Raw genomic sequence first — 17,945 nt, 5'->3', positions numbered from 1 at the left:
ATTCATGAGCCACTGCCTCGTTATTATTCATGAGTCACTGCCTCGTTAATATTCATGAGCCACTACCTCGTTAATATTCATGAGTCACTGTATTGTTAATATTCATGAGTCACTGCCTCGTTAATATTCATGAGCCACTGCCTCGTTAATATTCATGAGTCACTGCCTCGTTAATATTCATGAGCCACTGCCTCGTCAATATTCATGAGCCACTGCCTCGTTAATATTCATGAGTCACTGCCTCGTTAATATGCATGAGTCACTGCCTCGTTAATATTCATGAGTACTGCCTCGTTAATATTCATGAGTCACTGCCTCGTTAATATTCATGAGCCACTGCCTCGTTAATATTCATGAGTCACTGCCTCGTTAATATTCATGAGCCACTGCCTCGTTAATATTCATGAGCCACTGCCTCGTTAATATTCATGAGTCACTGTCTAGTTAATATTCATGAGCCACTGCCTCGTTAATATTCATGAGTCACTGCCTCGTTAATATTCATGAGGCACTGCCTCGTTAATATTCATGAGTCACTGCCTCGTTAATATTCATGAGCCACTGCCTCGTTAATATTCATGAGTCACTGCCTCGTTAATATTCATGAGCCACTGCCTCGTTAATATTCATGAGTCACTGCCTCGTTAATATTCATGAGCCACTGCCTCGTTAATATTCATGAGTCACTGCCTCGTTAACATTAATGAGCCACTGCCTCGTTAATATTCATGAGCCACTGTCTCGTTAATATTCATGAGCCACTGCCTCGTTAATATTCATGAGTCACTGTCTCGTTAATATTCATGAGCCACTGCCTCGTTAATATTCATGAGCCACTGCCTCGTTAATATTCATTAGCCACTGCCTCGTTAATATTCATGAGCCACTGCCTCGTTAATATTCATGAGTCACTGCCTCGTTAACATTCATGAGCCACTGCCTCGTTAATATTCATGAGCCACTGCCTCGTTAATATTCATGAGTCACTGCCTCGTTAATATTCATGAGCCACTGCCTCGTTAATATTCATGAGTCACTGCCTCGTTAACATTCATGAGTCACTGCCTCGTTAACATTCATGAGCCACTGCCTCGTTAATATTCATGAGCCACTGCCTCGTTAATATTCATGAGCCACTGCCTCGTTAATATTCATGAGTCACTGCCTCGTTAATATTCATGAGCCACTGCCTCGTTAATATTCATGAGTCACTGCCTCGTTAACATTCATGAGCCACTGCCTCGTTAATATTCATGAGCCAGTGCCTCGTTAATATTCATGAGCCACTGCCTCGTTAATATTCATGAGTCACTGCCTCGTTAACATTAATGAGCCACTGCCTCGTTAATATTCATGAGCCACTGCCTCGTTAATATTCATGAGCCACTGCCTCGTTAATATTCATGAGTCACTGCCTCGTTAATATTCATGAGCCACTGCCTCGTTAATATTCATAAGTCACTGCCTCGTTAACATTCATGAGCCACTGCCTCGTTAATATTCATGAGCCACTGCCTCGTTAATATTCATGAGCCACTGCCTCGTTAATATTCATGAGCCACTGCCTCGTTAATATTCATGAGCCACTGCCTCGTTAATATTCATGAGTCGCTGCCTCGTTAATATTCATGAGCCACTGCCTCGTTAATATTCATGAGTCACTGCCTCGTTAACATTCATGAGCCACTGCCTCGTTAATATTCATGAGCCAGTGCCTCGTTAATATTCATGAGCCACTGCCTCGTTAATATTCATGAGTCACTGCCTCGTTAACATTAATGAGCCACTGCCTCGTTAATATTCATGAGCCACTGCCTCGTTAATATTCATGAGCCACTGCCTCGTTAATATTCATGAGTCACTGCCTCGTTAATATTCATGAGCCACTGCCTCGTTAATATTCATAAGTCACTGCCTCGTTAACATTCATGAGCCACTGCCTCGTTAATATTCATGAGCCACTGCCTCGTTAATGTTCATGAGCCACTGCCTCGTTAATATTCATGAGCCACTGCCTCGTTAATATTCATGAGTCACTGCCTCTTTAACATTCATGAGCCACTGCCTCGTTAATATTCATGAGCCACTGCCTCGTTAATATTCATGAGCCACTGCCTCGTTAATATTCATGAGCCACTGCCTCGTTAATATTCATGAGCCACAGTTTTTTCCTCCCCCCTCCTCCCTCACCCCTCGGCTCCTCCTCCAATCCCCACCCCCCCGCTCCCCCCGCCCCTCATCGCGCCTCATCGACAGCAATGGCGGACTGCTGCTCAGGCGCTGCTGCTGTGTCCAGCACCAGCAGCAGCACCAGCACCACCTCCACCTCTAGTAGAGGTGGAGGTGGTGCTGGTGGTGGTGCTACTAGAGGTGGAAGTGGTGCTGGTGGTGGTGCTGGTGTGGTGGTGGTGGTGCGCGTCAAGAGGAAGCTGACGGCGGCTCCAGAGCCGCCGGAGGCGCTGCTGCTGCTCGCCTCCAAGCGGGCCCGGGACGACCGGCGCGGAGACGCCGGAGCCGTGGAGAGCAGAGTGTGCACCTTGGCTGGCACGGTTCGCTCGCGGGTAAAGACGGCTGTGTGTGTGGGGGTGACTGTGTGAGGGTGACTGTGTGAGGGTGGAGAGCAGAGTGTGCACCTTGGCTGGCACGGTTCGCTCGCGGGTAAAGACGGCTGTGTGTGTGGGGGTGACTGTGTGAGGGTGACTGTGTGAGGGTGGAGAGCAGAGTGTGCACCTTGGCTGGCACGGTTCGCTCGCGGGTAAAGACGGCTGTGTGTGTGGGGGTGACTGTGTGAGGGTGACTGTGTGAGGGTGGAGAGCAGAGTGTGCACCTTGGCTGGCACGGTTCGCTCGCGGGTAAAGACGGCTGTGTGTGTGGGGGTGACTGTGTGAGGGTGACTGTGTGAGGGTGGAGAGCAGAGTGTGCACCTTGGCTGGCACGGTTCGCTCGCGGGTAAAGACGGCTGTGTGTGTGGTGTGAGGGTGACTGTGTGAGGGTGACTGTGTGAGTGGTGTGAGGGTGGAGAGCAGAGTGTGCACCTTGGCTGGCACGGTTCGCTCGCGGGTAAAGACGGCTGTGACTGTGTGTGGGTGACTGTGTGTGTGGTGTGAGGGTGACTGTGTGTGAGGGTGACTGTGTGTGAGGGTGACTGTGTGAGGGTGACTGTGTGAGTGGTGTGAGGGTGACTGTGTGTGTGGAGTGAGGGTGACTGTGTGTGTGGTGTGAGGGTGACTGTGTGTGAGGGTGACTGTGTGAGGGTGGAGAGCAGAGTGTGCACCTTGGCTGGCACGGTTCGCTCGCGGGTAAAGACAGCTGTGTGTGTGGGTGACTGTGTGTGTGGTGTGAGGGTGACTGTGTGAGGGTGACTGTGTGAGTGGTGTGAGGGTGGAGAGCAGAGTGTGCACCTTGGCTGGCACGGTTCGCTCGCGGGTAAAGACGGCTGTGTGTGGGGGTGACTGTGTGTGGGTGACTGTGTGTGAGGGTGACTGTGTGTGTGGTGTGAGGGTGACTGTGTGAGTGGTGTGAGGGTGACTGTGTGAGTGGTGTGAGGGTGGAGAGCAGAGTGTGCACCTTGGCTGGCACGGTTCGCTCGCGGGTAAAGACGGCTGTGACTGTGTGTGGGTGACTGTGTGTGTGGTGTGAGGGTGACTGTGTGTGAGGGTGACTGTGTGTGAGGGTGACTGTGTGAGGGTGACTGTGTGAGTGGTGTGAGGGTGACTGTGTGTGTGGAGTGAGGGTGACTGTGTGTGTGGTGTGAGGGTGACTGTGTGTGAGGGTGACTGTGTGAGGGTGGAGAGCAGAGTGTGCACCTTGGCTGGCACGGTTCGCTCGCGGGTAAAGACAGCTGTGTGTGTGGGTGACTGTGTGTGAGGGTGACTGTGTGTGAGGGTGACTGTGTGAGTGGTGTGAGGGTGACTGTGTGTGAGGGTGACTGTGTGAGGGTGGAGAGCAGAGTGTGCACCTTGGCTGGCACGGTTCGCTCGCGGGTAAAGACGGCTGTGACTGTGTGTGGTGTGAGGGTGACTGTGTGTGAGGGTGACTGTGTGAGTGGTGTGAGGGTGACTGTGTGAGTGGTGTGAGGGTGGAGAGCAGAGTGTGCACCTTGGCTGGCACGGTTCGCTCGCGGGTAAAGACGGCTGTGTGTGGGGGTGACTGTGTGTGGGTGACTGTGTGTGAGGGTGACTGTGTGAGGGTGACTGTGTGAGGGTGACTGTGTGAGGGTGACTGTGTGAGGGTGGAGAGCAGAGTGTGCACCTTGGCTGGCACGGTTCGCTCGCGGGTAAAGACGGCTGTGTGTGTGGGTGACTGTGTGAGGGTGACTGTGTGTGAGGGTGACTGTGTGAGTGGTGTGAGGGTGACTGTGTGTGAGGGTGACTGTGTGAGGGTGGAGAGCAGAGTGTGCACCTTGGCTGGCACGGTTCGCTCGCGGGTAAAGACGGCTGTGACTGTGTGTGGGTGAGGGTGACTGTGTGAGGGTGACTGTGTGAGGGTGACTGTGTGTGGGGGTGACTGTGTGTGTGGTGTGGGGGTGACTGTGTGAGGGTGGAGAGCAGAGTGTGCACCTTGGCTGGCACGGTTCGCTCGCGGGTAAAGACGGCTGTGTGTGAGGGTGACTGTGTGTGTGGTGTGAGGGTGACTGTGTGTGAGGGTGACTGTGTGAGGGTGACTGTGTGAGGGTGACTGTGTGAGGGTGGAGAGCAGAGTGTGCACCTTGGCTGGCACGGTTCGCTCGCGGGTAAAGACGGCTGTGTGTGTGGGGGTGACTGTGTGTGTGGTGTGAGGGTGACTGTGTGTGAGGGTGACTGTGTGAGGGTGACTGTGTGAGGGTGGAGAGCAGAGTGTGCACCTTGGCTGGCACGGTTCGCTCGCGGGTAAAGACGGCTGTGTGTGAGGGTGACTGTGTGTGTGGTGTGAGGGTGACTGTGTGTGAGGGTGACTGTGTGAGGGTGACTGTGTGAGGGTGACTGTGTGAGGGTGGAGAGCAGAGTGTGCACCTTGGCTGGCACGGTTCGCTCGCGGGTAAAGACGGCTGTGTGTGGGGGTGACTGTGAGGGTGACTGTGTGAGTGGGTGACTGTGTGAGTGGTGTGAGGGTGACTGTGTGAGGGTGACCGTGTGTGTGGTGTGAGGGTGACTGTGAGGGTGACTGTGTGAGTGGGTGACTGTGTGAGTGGGTGACTGTGTGAGGGTGACTGTGTGAGGGTGACTGTGTGAGGGTGACTGTGTGAGGGTGGAGAGCAGAGTGTGCACCTTGGCTGGCACGGTTCGCTCGCGGGTAAAGACGGCGGTGTGTGTGGGGGTGACTGTGAGGGTGACTGTGTGTGAGGGTGACTGTGTGTGTGGTGTGAGGGTGACTGTGTGAGGGTGACCGTGTGTGTGGTGTGAGGGTGACTGTGTGTGTGGTGTGAGGGTGGAGAGCAGAGTGTGCACCTTGGCTGGCACGGTTCGCTCGCGGGTAAAGACGGCTGTGTGTGTGGTGTGAGGGTGACTGTGTGAGGGTGACTGTGTGAGGGTGACTGACTGTGTGAGGGTGACTGTGTGTGGGTGACTGTGTGTGGGTGACTGTGTGAAGGTGACTGTGTGAGGGTGACTGTGTGAGGGTGACTGTGCGAGGGTGACTGTGTGTGAGGGTGACTGTGTGAGGGTGACTATGTGAGGGTGACTGTGTGAGGGTGACTGTGTGAGGGTGACTGTGTGAGGGTGACTGTGTGTGGGTGACTGTGTGAGGGTGACTGTGTGAGGGTGACTGTGTGAGGGTGACTGTGTGAGGGTGACTGTGTGTGAGGGTGACTGTGTGAGGGTGACTGTGTGTGTGGAGTGGGGGGTGACTGTGTGAGGGTGACTGTGTGAGGGTGACTGTGTGAGGGTGACTGTGTGTGTGGAGTGGGGGTGACTGTGTGAGGGTGACTGTGTGAGGGTGACTGTGTGTGTGGAGTGGGGGTGACTGTGTGAGGGTGACTGTGTGAGGGTGACTCTGAGCGTGACTGTGAGCTAGACTATGACTGTGTGAGGGTGACTGTGTGAGGTTGACTGACTGTGTGAGGGTGACTGTGTGAGTTTGACTGGGTGTGAGGTTGACTGGGTGTGAGGTTGACTGGGTGTGGCTGTGAGAGTGACTGTGTGCTAGTATGAGGGTGACTGTCAGGTTGACTGTGAAGGCGACTGTACAAGCAACTGACTGTGTGTTTGGGTGGCTGCGTACGTCCATAGTCAATACTATTTTAGTATTTGCAGTGGTACGTTCATCAACAGTAGCATCCGCAGGATGATCGGCATTGCTCAAAAGTGAGGGGTGGTGGTATCACTGACTGTAGTGAGTGGGAGTCATGGGCACGGATAATACTGTTTTGTTATCAGCAGCAGAATCAGCAGCAGCATCATCATCATCAGCAGCATCAAAATTATTATTAAAGGCATTTTTTTTTATCAGTAACAGCCGCAGTATCATCAGCAGCAGCAGCATCTGTCTCATGATAATAATTTCGAAAGGCATTTTCATTATCAGCCGCAGTATCATCAGCGGCAGTAGTAGGTAGCAGCAACAGTCTCATAATTATTATTAATCGAGGCATTAACAGCATGCATGCTGAACTTCTTTCTCACCGTATGTAGCCAACCGTGATAATCGGAGGTGCAGCGACGGACAACAAACTCTAAACAAAAAGCAGTTCTAAAGAAATTAGTTTTCAATAAAAAAAATGTAGTTAGATCGCGTAAATATATAAACATTGTGTCGTTAAAACCCGCCACCACCCGACACAGCCGACTAGTAAGCGTTGTCACGTAAACAGAACGTGCAGTACAAGCTGACAGAACTCTGCCAGTTCTGGATATTCTGCTCGGACGGGGTCGAAATGGAAACATAACACGCGGCGTTTAACCGAAAGAAAACTAATACTGACGCCCATCTGAAGGCAGTCAAGCAATCACCCCGCGCAGAAATCTGCTCTTATCAAGTCGCTCATTAATCGAGCTCAGAAAGTGTCAGATGGTGGCAGTCTGAGAAGTGAAATTCAACGTGTTTAGAGAAGCGCTGCAAATGAACGGTTACAATGATGCACAAATAAACAGGGCATTGAATGCCAAACCAAATCAAGTAACACGAGCATTGACACTGCGCAAAGTAATTAAAACGATCAAAACACCGTGCATTGCGGGAATAAACTGGTAAGCTAGCCAGATGTTTGTAAAAACAAAACGTCCGAGTCAGATTTGGCACGGTACATAAAATACAGAAATTAATATCTGGTACAAGAGAATGTGTGTACAGGATTGACTACACGTGTGGTAAATGTTATGTTTGACAACAGGACAAATGATCAGCACGACACTAAAAGAACACCAGAGAAACATTAAATTATCCCAAACGCAACTGTCAGCAGTAGCAGAACACGCGTGCCAACAAGGACACTCAATTGATTTCGATAATGTTGAAGTTTTGTGCAAAACTAGCTACTCCTGGCCAAGGCTAATTAGATAATCTATTGAAATTGAAAGAAATATAAATAATTTTAACCGTTCGGATAGCTACCGCCTTAGTGCTGCGTGGAAGCAAATCATCAAATAATACATTGTTTAAATGCATGTCTACAAAGGGCTTTCCGTTGGTATCTCAATCCACACAATAGACAGGAAGGACAAGATCAAAGGGCTCGCATATTGCACATGCATCATCTAAGGTGGACTCAGTAATCCCCCCCCACTTTGCGCAAGAGCACAGAAGGGTGGTCACCCCATCTACGCCTCTATATAAGGAACCGAACGGTAAGACTTCTCCACAAATCTGTCTGTCGCCTGATGATGCTAGTTGTAATTACCGGCGAAACGTCGTACTCGGATTGTAAATGTTGTGGCTTGGCTCTCCAACACACCGGTTAGTGCTGTACTAGTGACGAATTGGCACGTTCTGTTTAAGTTACAACCCTTACTAGTTGGCTGTGTCGGGTGGTGGCGGGTTTTAACGACACAATATTTGTATATTTACATGATCTAACCCAAAACAACCTCTATTATGGATGATATTGTTCGCGAAAGCCTACGTGTTAAACTCATAGACTAACATTGTTCATAAATTCACGATGGCCATAGACTGACATTGCCTATGAACTAACATTGCTCATTCAGTGGGTGAGTGATTAATTTGGGTGGGTGAGTAAGTGAGTGTGTGGGTTCATGTGTGGGTGAGTGACTGGGTGAATGGTTGAGTGAGTGAGGGGTGAATGAGTGAGTGGGTTAATGTGTGGGTGAGTGAGTAGGTGAGTGATTGAGTGAGTGGGTTAATGTGTGGGTGAGTGAGTAGGTGAGTTGATTGAGTGAGTGGGTTAATGTGTGGGTGAGTGAGTAGGTGAGTGATTGAGTGAGTGGGTTAATGTGTGGGTGAGTGAGTAGGTGAGTGATTGAGTGAGTGGGTTAATGTGTGGGTGAGTGAGTAGGTGAGTGATTGAGCGAGTGGGTTAATGTGTGGGTGAGTGAGTAGGTGAGTGATTGAGCGAGTGAGTTAATGTGTGGGTGAGTGAGTAGGTGAGTGATTGAGTGAGTGGATTAACGTGTGGGTGAGTGAGTAGGTGAGTGATTGAGCGAGTGGGTTAATGTGTGGGTGAGTGAGTGGGTGGGCGAGTGAGTCGAGTTGGGACGATCGTAGTGAGCTGCGCATCGTCGTCATCATCCCATCGCTCTCCCAGACGGAGCGATCGTTTGTTTTAATGGCCACACCCGTTGGGTGGTGGAGAGCCTCACCACACACAACTGAAATGTATTTTTGTGCCCCTCGCAAGGACGACTCTCCGGAGAGCGTGCGGCAAGCGTTGCTGTGTGCGCGGTCTCAATATCAGCATCATCACAATAATCAGAGCAGGAAAACTCATCAGCAGAAGAAGAGACCGATTCATCAGCGGGAGGAGCATAAACAGAACGAACAGCATCCGCCTCACCAGCAGCAGCAGCAGCAGCATCATGATCAGCAAAAGAAAAACAAGCCACAGGTTCAGCATCATGAGCACAATCAGCCTCAGCCACATCATGAGCAGCACAGGCGCACGGCGTATCTACCACAGCCGTTGCAGCAGTGCCGCCAGGAGCGTCGCGCCGCCTGGAAGGAGCGGCGCTACCGCGTGGTGGCACAGCAGCGCTCGCGCCTGCCGGGGGCGAGCGGCGGCCGTCCCACTGCTGGGGCTGCGAAGGAAGAGGTGGAGAAAGCGGAGGAGGTGGTGGAAGGGAGGGAGGTGAAAGAGGTCGTGGTGGTGGTGGGGAAGGGACAGGAGGAGGTTGGAGGTGGTGGTGGTGGTGGTGATGATGATGCGGAGTTGGAGATGGGAAGGTTCTTCCAAGTGTTTGACGTTGTACAGGAGGGCGACGACGATGAGGACGATGAGGTGGAGGAGGTTGCGGTGGAGGCTCGGAGGAAGAAAAGGGGAGAGGTGAGAGCTGTGAGAATTCCATTGTTGTCATAGTCATGAATTAGTCGTCATTGTCATGCATTTGTCTTGAATTTATTTCGCACCGTACATAGGCAATTGTGCTAATCGCAGGTGCAGGGGAAGGACGACAAACTCTTTATGAGTCTATAGGTTTCTGTGTGAGTCTGTGGGTGTCTGTGTAAGTCTATGGTTCTCTTTACGATGAGTCTGTGGGTATCTGTAAGTGTGGGTCTCTGTGTAAGTCTATGGTTCTCTTTATGATGAGTCTGTGGGTATCTGTAAGTGTGGGTCTCTGTGTAAGTCTATGGTTCTCTTTATGATGAGTCTGTGGGTATCTGTAAGTCTGGGTCTCTGTGTAAGTCTATGGTTCTCTTTATGATGAGTCTGTGGGTATCTGTAAGTCTGGGTCTCTGTGTAAGTCTATGGTTCTCTTTATGATGAGTCTGTGGGTATCTGTAAGTCTGGGTCTCTGTGTAAGTCTATGGTTCTCTTTATGATGAGTCTGTGGGTATCTGTAAGTCTGGGTGTCTGTGTAAGTCTATGGTTCTCTTTATGATGAGTCTGTGGGTATCTGTAAGTGTGGGTCTCTGTGTAAGTCTATGGTTCTCTTTATGATGAGTCTGTGGGTATCTGTAAGTGTGGGTGTCTGTGTAAGTCTATGGTTCTCTTTATGATGAGTCTGTGGGTATCTGTAAGTCTGGGTCTCTGTGTAAGTCTATGGTTCTCTTTATGATGAGTCTGTGGGTATCTGTAAGTGTGGGTCTCTGTGTAAGTCTATGGTTCTCTTTACGATGAGTCTGTGGGTACCTGTAAGTCTGGGTCTCTGTGTAAGTCTATGTTTCTCTTTATGATGAGTCTGTGGGTATCTTTAAGTCTGGGTCTCTGTGTAAGTCTATGGTTCTCTTTATGATGAGTTTGTGGGTATCTGTAAGTGTGGGTCTCTGTGTAAGTCTATGGTTCTCTTTACGATGAGTCTGTGGGTACCTGTAAGTCTGGGTGTCTGTGTAAGTCTATGGTTCTCTTTATGATGAGTCTGTGGGTATCTGTAAGCCTGGGTCTCTGTGTAAGTCTATGGTTCTCTTTATGATGAGTCTGTGGGTATCTGTAAGTGTGGGTCTCTGTGTAAGTCTATGGTTCTCTTTATGATGAGTCTGTGGGTATCTGTAAGTGTGGGTCTCTGTGTAAGTCTATGGTTCTCTTTATGATGAGTCTGTGGGTATCTGTAAGTGTGGGTCTCTGTGTAAGTCTATGGTTCTCTTTATGATGAGTCTGTGGGTATCTGTAAGTCTGGGTCTCTGTGTAAGTCTATGGTTCTCTTTATGATGAGTCTGTGGGTATCTCTAAGTGTGGGTCTCTGTGTAAGTCTATGGTTCTCTTTACGATGAGTCTGTGGGTACCTGTAAGTCTGGGTGTCTGTGTAAGTCTATGGTTCTCTTTATGATGAGTCTGTGGGTATCTGTAAGCCTGGGTCTCTGTGTAAGTCTATGGTTCTCTTTATGATGAGTCTGTGGGTATCTGTAAGTGTGGGTCTCTGTGTAAGTCTATGGTTCTCTTTATGATGAGTCTGTGGGTATCTGTAAGTGTGGGTCTCTGTGTAAGTCTATGGTTCTCTTTATGATGAGTCTGTGGGTATCTGTAAGTGTGGGTCTCTGTGTAAGTCTATGGTTCTCTTTATGATGAGTCTGTGGGTATCTGTAAGTCTGGGTCTCTGTGTAAGTCTATGGTTCTCTTTATGATGAGTCTGTGGGTATCTCTAAGTGTGGGTCTCTGTGTAAGTCTATGGTTCTCTTTATGATGAGTTTGTGGGTATCTGTAAGTCTGGGTCTCTGTGTAAGTCTATGGTTCTCTTTACGATGAGTCTGTGGGTACCTGTAAGTCTGGGTGTCTGTGTAAGTCTATGGTTCTCTTTATGATGAGTCTGTGGGTATCTGTAAGTGTGGGTCTCTGTGTAAGTCTATGGTTCTCTTTATGATGAGTCTGTGGGTATCTGTAAGTGTGGATCTCTGTGTAAGTCTATGTTTCTCTTTATGATGAGTCTGTGGGTATCTATAAGTCTGGGTGTCTGTGTAAGTCTATGGTTCTCTTTATGATGAGTCTGTGGGTATCTGTAGTTTTGGGTTTCTGTGTTAATCTTTGTATATCCTTTGGTTCTTTCGGTAAAGTCACGTAGATAGAAAAAGAATAATAAAAAAGTGAATAAAAGTAATGAAAAGAATAAACAACAAAAAAACACTAATGTAGCCTGTAGCCTGGTTATTAAGTTTGGTGAGTGTACTGGCAGTCTATAATGTAGACTGTAGCAATGGTTATTAAACTGAGTGAGCGTATTGGCAGTCTGTAATGTATACTCTAGCAATGGTTATTAAACTGAGTGAGTGTATTGGCAGTCTATGATGTAGACTGTAGCAATGGTTATTAAACTGAGTGAGTGTACTGGCAGTCTATATTGTAGACTGTAGCAATGGTTATTAAACTGAGTGAGTGTATTGGCAGTCTATAATGTAGACTGTAGCAATGGTTATTAAACTGAGTGAGTGTATTGGCAGTCTATGATGTAGACTGTAGCAATGGTTATTAAACTGAGTGAGTGTATTGGCAGTCTATGATGTAGACTGTAGCAATGGTTATTAAACTGGGTGAGTGTATTGGCAGTCTATGATGTAGACTGTAGCAATGGTTATTAAACTGGGTGAGCATATTGGCAGTCTATAATGTAGACTGTAGCAATGGTTTTTAAACTGAGTGAGTGTACTGGCAGTCTATAATGTAGACTGTAGCAATGGTTATTAAACTGAGTGAGTGTATTGGCAGTCTATGATGTAGACTGCAGCAATGGTTATTAAACTGAGTGAGCGTATTGGCAGTCTATGATGTAGACTTTAATACCGATCTCATTTACACTAACTTCTGCTGCCATCACATCTTCCAATGCCAAACGAATTTGTTCAGGGCTAGCTTGGCTCTGATCTCAGAGAGAATTAGACTGCTCCGTACAGAAATAGATCACGTAGACAAGACACTCTTGAAATCACACTTAACATTGACAGAAAAAAATGCTACATCTGATTGGGAACATATAGATAACATTACTGCTTCATCAGCTGCTACAATATCACCTAAATGTAAAGATAACCTGATTTCTAAGAAGAAACCAGATTCACACGTTAAAAAGTTATACGTTGACAAGGTTGTTATTAATCGGAGTAATAGCCCAATTTCCGATGGTCTAAAGTCGGTTTTGGCTAAAGGTTTGAACTTCGCATCACCCCCAAACACATACCAGTGGATGCCATCATTGCCCAGGTCGATGTAGCTCTTAAGGGTTTGTGACACATCGCTGCAGATGTGACAAGATCTGAAATCGCTGCAACCCTCAAAAGCACTAAGATACCAGTCAGCAACATCAGTAAGGATGAGCGTTTTGAATTATCTCAATTGAAAGAGGGATAATATCGTCATCCTCTCAGCTGACTAGGGCAATGCCACGGTCATCATGGACAAAACCGTGTACAATAACAAAATTCAGGACCTACTTAATGATGGTAGCTACACAAAAATTAAAAGGAATCCCACCAACAGCCTCGTTACAAAAACGAACAGCATCACCACTGATTCAGCTCCTTAAAACCTTCTGCTGCTAGACCACCCAGATTATATGGCTTGCCAAAAATCCACCATTGGCTCACCCACCTACAAACTGGCCCGATATCTGTCTGAGACCTTGCAGCCATTCAATGGTCAGACCACCTTTTCTATACTTAACTCAGCTCACCTGGTATCGTCAATTAAAGACATCTCACTGTCCCCAGGTGATTTGCTCGTTAGTTTTGACGTAGTTTCTTTGTTCCCCAAATTTCCTGTGCCCAATACCATTGCAATCATTGAAGATTTGGTCCAACAAGGATTGAATGCTGATGTACCAGCCCTGGTGAGACACTGCCTCACCAATACATACTTCACCTGGAATGGAACATCCTACAAACAAACTGAAGGCACCCCCAATGGGTTCTCCCTTATCTCCAGTTGTAGCCAATATTTTCATGGAAAAATTTGAGATGGACACCATCCAGACATCCACTCTATGCCCGTCCTTGTGGAAGAGGTACGTGGATGACACGTTTGTCATCTGGCCACATGGCCGACCGGCTCTGAACCAATTCCTCAACCACATCAATTCCATACACCCAGCCATCAAATTCACCATGGAGGTAGAAAAGGATGGCATGCTACCCTTCTTGGATGTCCTAATCAAAAAGAGACCAGATGGCTCAGAGCCATTCTGTCTGCAGAAAAAGTAACCCATACTGACGCCTACCTAAAACCTGATTCCCACCACCATCCATCCTAGAAGAATTCCCTCATCACAACGCTGCACCATAGAGCTCAATGCATCTCTGACCATGAACACCTAACCAGTGAACTCAAACACGTACACCAAGCTCTTAAGGCGAATGGATATTCTGACTACACAATCCGCAAAGCCATCACCCCAACCGTGAGGAAGGAGCCATCTCAGGATCCAATAAAAACCATCACCTTGCCATACATAGTAGGAGTAGCCAAAACGATTTCCACAATCATGAACACAAGATCCAAGTCCGATTTAACACAGTACATAAAATGTAAGTCTATGTATGTTGAACATCTTTCGCCCCTCCCTCCCTCTCACAGCGAGGGCGGCGCCCCTCCCCCTCGGCCATCCTCTGCAACTCCGTGGAGCTGATCCGCGAGAAGCTCCGCATCTCCGACTCACCACCACCATCCTCGCCGTCACCATCCTCACCATCACGACCATCACCGGTGGCACAGCAGAGGCGCCGCACGGACTACGTCTACGACCTCTACTACTGCCACGCTGGCGGTGGTGGCGGACCCGGAGGAGATGGAGCGGCGGATGCCAGCATGGAGCTGCAGGAGGAGGGCGGAGGAGGAGGAGGAGACGTTGGACTCACAGATATCGATCGAGTGCTGTCCATTCAGCCGTACTTCTTCGCCGACGAGGACGGACGGCTGGTGGGTGGTGGTGGTGTTGTTGTGGTCTAGCCAAGGGTCACCCTCAGTGGCAGCTGTCAGTGATAATGTGCGACGTTGTACTGTACTGCTATATTGACTGCCCCCCCGACCCCTTTCCACCTCTGGTCATCAGGTGGCGGACGAGGAGGTGGCCGAGGAGGCCTTCGAGGAGGAGGACGATGAGAACGACGAGGGGAACTGGCGCAATGACTATCCTGATGAGCGCGACTTTGACGAGGAGAAGCAGTTCTTCTGCGGTGAGACGCGGGGCCCACCTAGGTCGGCTCAGCCTCAAAGCCGGTGCGGGACGTCTGTAAAAAGCTCCATCAGATTTATCTCCAGGAAAAATCGAGATTTTGTTAGTAAATATTCCCATTCTGAGTTCGATCACTGCTCACAGCCAGCATCGGTCGATGGTGATTATCCCAACGGTCCTAGGTCTTACCCCTAGGTTGACTCAGCCCTAAATGAGTACTTGGGGCAGTGTGTATAAAACAGCACCGGAGAGACAAAGGCAGCAAGGTGGGCGTGGTGCTGGCCACCCACCCCTTCGTGTGCCGTGCTGGCCTTCAAAGGTGCTCGCTAACAGCACTTACCCCGGCAGTCTGCTAAGGCTATATGGGGAATCTTTGTCTTTGTATGATTGTTCCGTTTTCGCCTCCCATTTATCTGCTTTCCTGTGTCCCTGTCTCCCCGTGTTTCCCTTTGTCTCCCTGTGTCACCCACGTGTCTCCCCGCGTGTCTACCCCGCGGGTCTCTCCCTGTCCGTGCGTCTACCCCTTGCATCCACCCCGCACGTCCACCTTGAGCGCATCTCACAGACTCGGAGCTGTCAAGCGACAGTGGGGAGGAGAGCTACTCGCTCGGTGGACGCTACCGGTCTTCGGTGGGGGAGGACTTCCAGTACGACTACACACTCGACCTCGTCGCCAACGACTCGGACTGACTCGCTCAATCACCCTAGCTCGCTCACCATAGCACTCGCCTTTGAGCTATAACCACAACCTTGACCCTCACCTGTGGTCCTAGCCCTGACCCTCACCTGTGGCCCTAGCATGCGTCAGGGTCTGAATCGAACACACGACCTCCTGCATGCCAGGCGAGGGAGATAACACCTCGCCTCCGTTAAGCGAAAACAATTACCCCATGAATAATGTAATAATTATAACCTTTGGCGAAATCACAAAATATTTATTTATAGCGGAGGAATCTTGACTCCTCCAGATGTCCAGTGTGAAAGCGACGTACGACCACGCATGCCAGGCGGTGAGATGGCGGCACAGCTGAGGCACGACCCCGCTCTGCATTGCCATATCGTTCCACGCACTCTACCACTGCGCTGCGTCGCCCGTACAGCTCAAGAAAGTGGCTCATCGTCGACCGCTCAGGAACGGCGTTATAACATCGCTTGTGTTCCGCATTCTAACGGGTGACGCGTTATGACAGGGTGGCATGTCATAATCGTTGACACGTTATAACGGTGCGTGCGTTCCGCGTCATCATGGGCGGCGCGTGTCGCAGTGACGACGTGCCGAATCGACAACACCGTCCTGAGAAAGCTTGGCAGAGTGTCGTGGGACTTGGTAAGACTTATTATTACGATGATAATGATAAGAATGATGATTAATGAATAATAAAATATTTGTTGCCTTGACAATGACCCACCCTCATCTGTGACCCCTGTTCCCTGGGCTGATAACGAACTCTGTGTACAACTTCGGTACGCTCGATCCCGTTGTACAGAAAGGATGGATGGAGATTAGTCTGCACCCTCATCCGTGTCTCCCTTCGTGTGAGGTGGACACGGGGTGGACACAGGCAGGGTGGACACAAAGGGAGACAGGCGTGGGTGACACTGGGTGGACACATGGGGTGGGTGGACATGGAAGGGTGTACAGACAGGCAGGGTGGACATGGGGTGGACACACGGGGTGGACACGTGGGAGGGTGGACACGTGGGAGGGTGGACATAGACGTGTGAGTTCCTTTCATTTGAAAAAAAATTAAACTGACTCCCATTAAATTGAAAGACTCTGCTGTACAGTAAATACAAACTGGAGAATTTAACAAATAAATTGCCACCATCCTATGTTGTTTTTCGCCAAAATTCACCAAATCTGCATCGTGTCATTTTTCTTTAAGAAGCCCTTGCTATGCTATTATAAACGTGGATTTGCTCTCCAACACACCGGTGTGCTGAACTAGTCACGAATTGGCATGTTTTGTTTACGTGACAAACTTTACTAAGTGTCGGGTGGTGGCGGGTCATCGAACCCAAAAACCTGTTATGAATGCTACGCTATAAAAAAAAATCGGTGAGTTTAACGAATATCCTCACGCAAAATTTGGCCAAAGTTGGCCACATTTTTCTAGTCATTTCTGAGAAGTGAATTCCTTCATTGGCTCTCGTCTTTCTACGCCGTGGTGATTATCGGCAGCCTAGGCCTAATTTAGGCGAGTCTTCTCATAGAATATCGGGTTTTTTTGCCAGCGTTTTTAAACATTTCCCCGTAATCGATTTTTTTTGTCATCTTCCTGTGATTGTCACCCTTAATGACCCCCTCCCCCCAAAACATTTCCCAAAATGTATTTCGGAATAAAACTTAAAGTTGACAATTCACAATTTATCAATGCATTTTCCCATAGGTAGAAAGTAATTATAGCAAAACATTGCAAAAAAAAAGTCCTTATTTTGCTTGCCTGAAAGGTTTTTGACAAAAAAAAATTCCACCGTGAAATGAGCAACCCAAATTATTTGCAATTTCTATGTTGCAAGAATTGTACTAAAAACAATGGGGGTGGGGGGGGGGGTTATTTATGTATTTCCCAAGATTCATTTTCTCTTACGACTAAAAAAGTAAAGAAACTGAAAATAAAACAATCATTGTGGTACATTCTCCACCCAATTCTGGTACAAAAAACACATTTTAGCAAATGTTTGTATGCACAACATTTTAAAAAATATCAAAAGTTACATTTTTGCATTTTATGAATTTGTTATTGTCCCTGAATTGATTGAAAAAAATATTTCTAAAAAAAAATTTTCCAATCGAAATCAGCAAATATATTAAATATCTGATTGAATTAAGGGTCATACTGTATTTAGAGTGGAAGAAAAGTTCACGAGTATAGCAGAGCAGGGGGATATGAAAGAGATGTTTAGCTGAACAAGAACATCTTTGTCCCGTCGAAAACAGATGCAGGATAGCTCAGGAAAGTTTCTCTAAATTTTAATGACGAAATTGGGAGTCGGTCCCTTTAAGTAAAATTCAACATCTGATAACTCGGCCAAATAATATTTGTGGCAGAAATTTAGATTTGTTTTCTTAAATGCAGTATACAACCACGACCATGAAAATTTCGAATAGAAATTTTGGCAAAAGCTAAATATTGTCAACCAGATCGACCTGGTGGACAGTTTGAAAATGTTTCCTGCCTTCAAAAAAGTTAGATGATAACGCTATTCAGAAACCCCCAGAGAAGGTCAAAATCAAGCAAAAAGTAAAGAGTTCCGAATTCC

General features: G+C 48.3%; 1 protein-coding gene across 2 annotated transcripts; it reads left to right on the top strand.

The window, feature by feature from the left end:
• The first annotated feature begins 2,229 nt into the window (after positions 1-2,229).
• SLC7A6OS (solute carrier family 7 member 6 opposite strand) lies at positions 2,230-16,082 on the top strand. 2 transcript variants are annotated; one of them, XM_076054987.1, is made up of 6 exons: positions 2,236-2,337; positions 2,371-2,561; positions 8,771-9,412; positions 14,084-14,425; positions 14,559-14,682; positions 15,247-16,082. In XM_076054987.1, exons 1-6 carry the CDS (start codon positions 2,259-2,261, stop codon positions 15,369-15,371), a joined length of 1,503 nt encoding a protein of 500 aa, XP_075911102.1. In that variant the 5' UTR covers positions 2,236-2,258; the 3' UTR covers positions 15,372-16,082. The 2 variants fall into 2 exon arrangements, with proteins under 2 accessions (XP_032834824.2, XP_075911102.1); XM_032978933.2 differs by having other exon boundaries at positions 2,230-2,561.
• Positions 16,083-17,945: the final 1,863 nt, after the last annotated feature.

The sequence above is a fragment of the Petromyzon marinus genome, chromosome 69 (assembly GCF_048934315.1).
Source record: "Petromyzon marinus isolate PM22_M1 ecotype Great Lakes invasive population chromosome 69, UKy_Petmar_22M1.pri1.0, whole genome shotgun sequence".
Lineage (NCBI taxonomy): Eukaryota > Metazoa > Chordata > Hyperoartia > Petromyzontiformes > Petromyzontidae > Petromyzon > Petromyzon marinus.
This window is presented reverse-complemented; position numbering and strand designations above follow the sequence as displayed.

Bases quoted from the DNA above. Each gene is read 5' to 3' on its own strand.
- SLC7A6OS (XM_032978933.2), top strand. From the start codon at position 2,259: ATGGCGGACTGCTGCTCAGGCGCTGCTGCTGTGTCCAGCACCAGCAGC. The intron at 9,413-14,083 runs GTGAGAGCTGTG...TCCCTCTCACAG, and splicing joins GGAGGAAGAAAAGGGGAGAG to CGAGGGCGGCGCCCCTCCCC. The intron at 14,683-15,246 runs GTGAGACGCGGG...CGCATCTCACAG, and splicing joins GGAGAAGCAGTTCTTCTGCG to ACTCGGAGCTGTCAAGCGAC.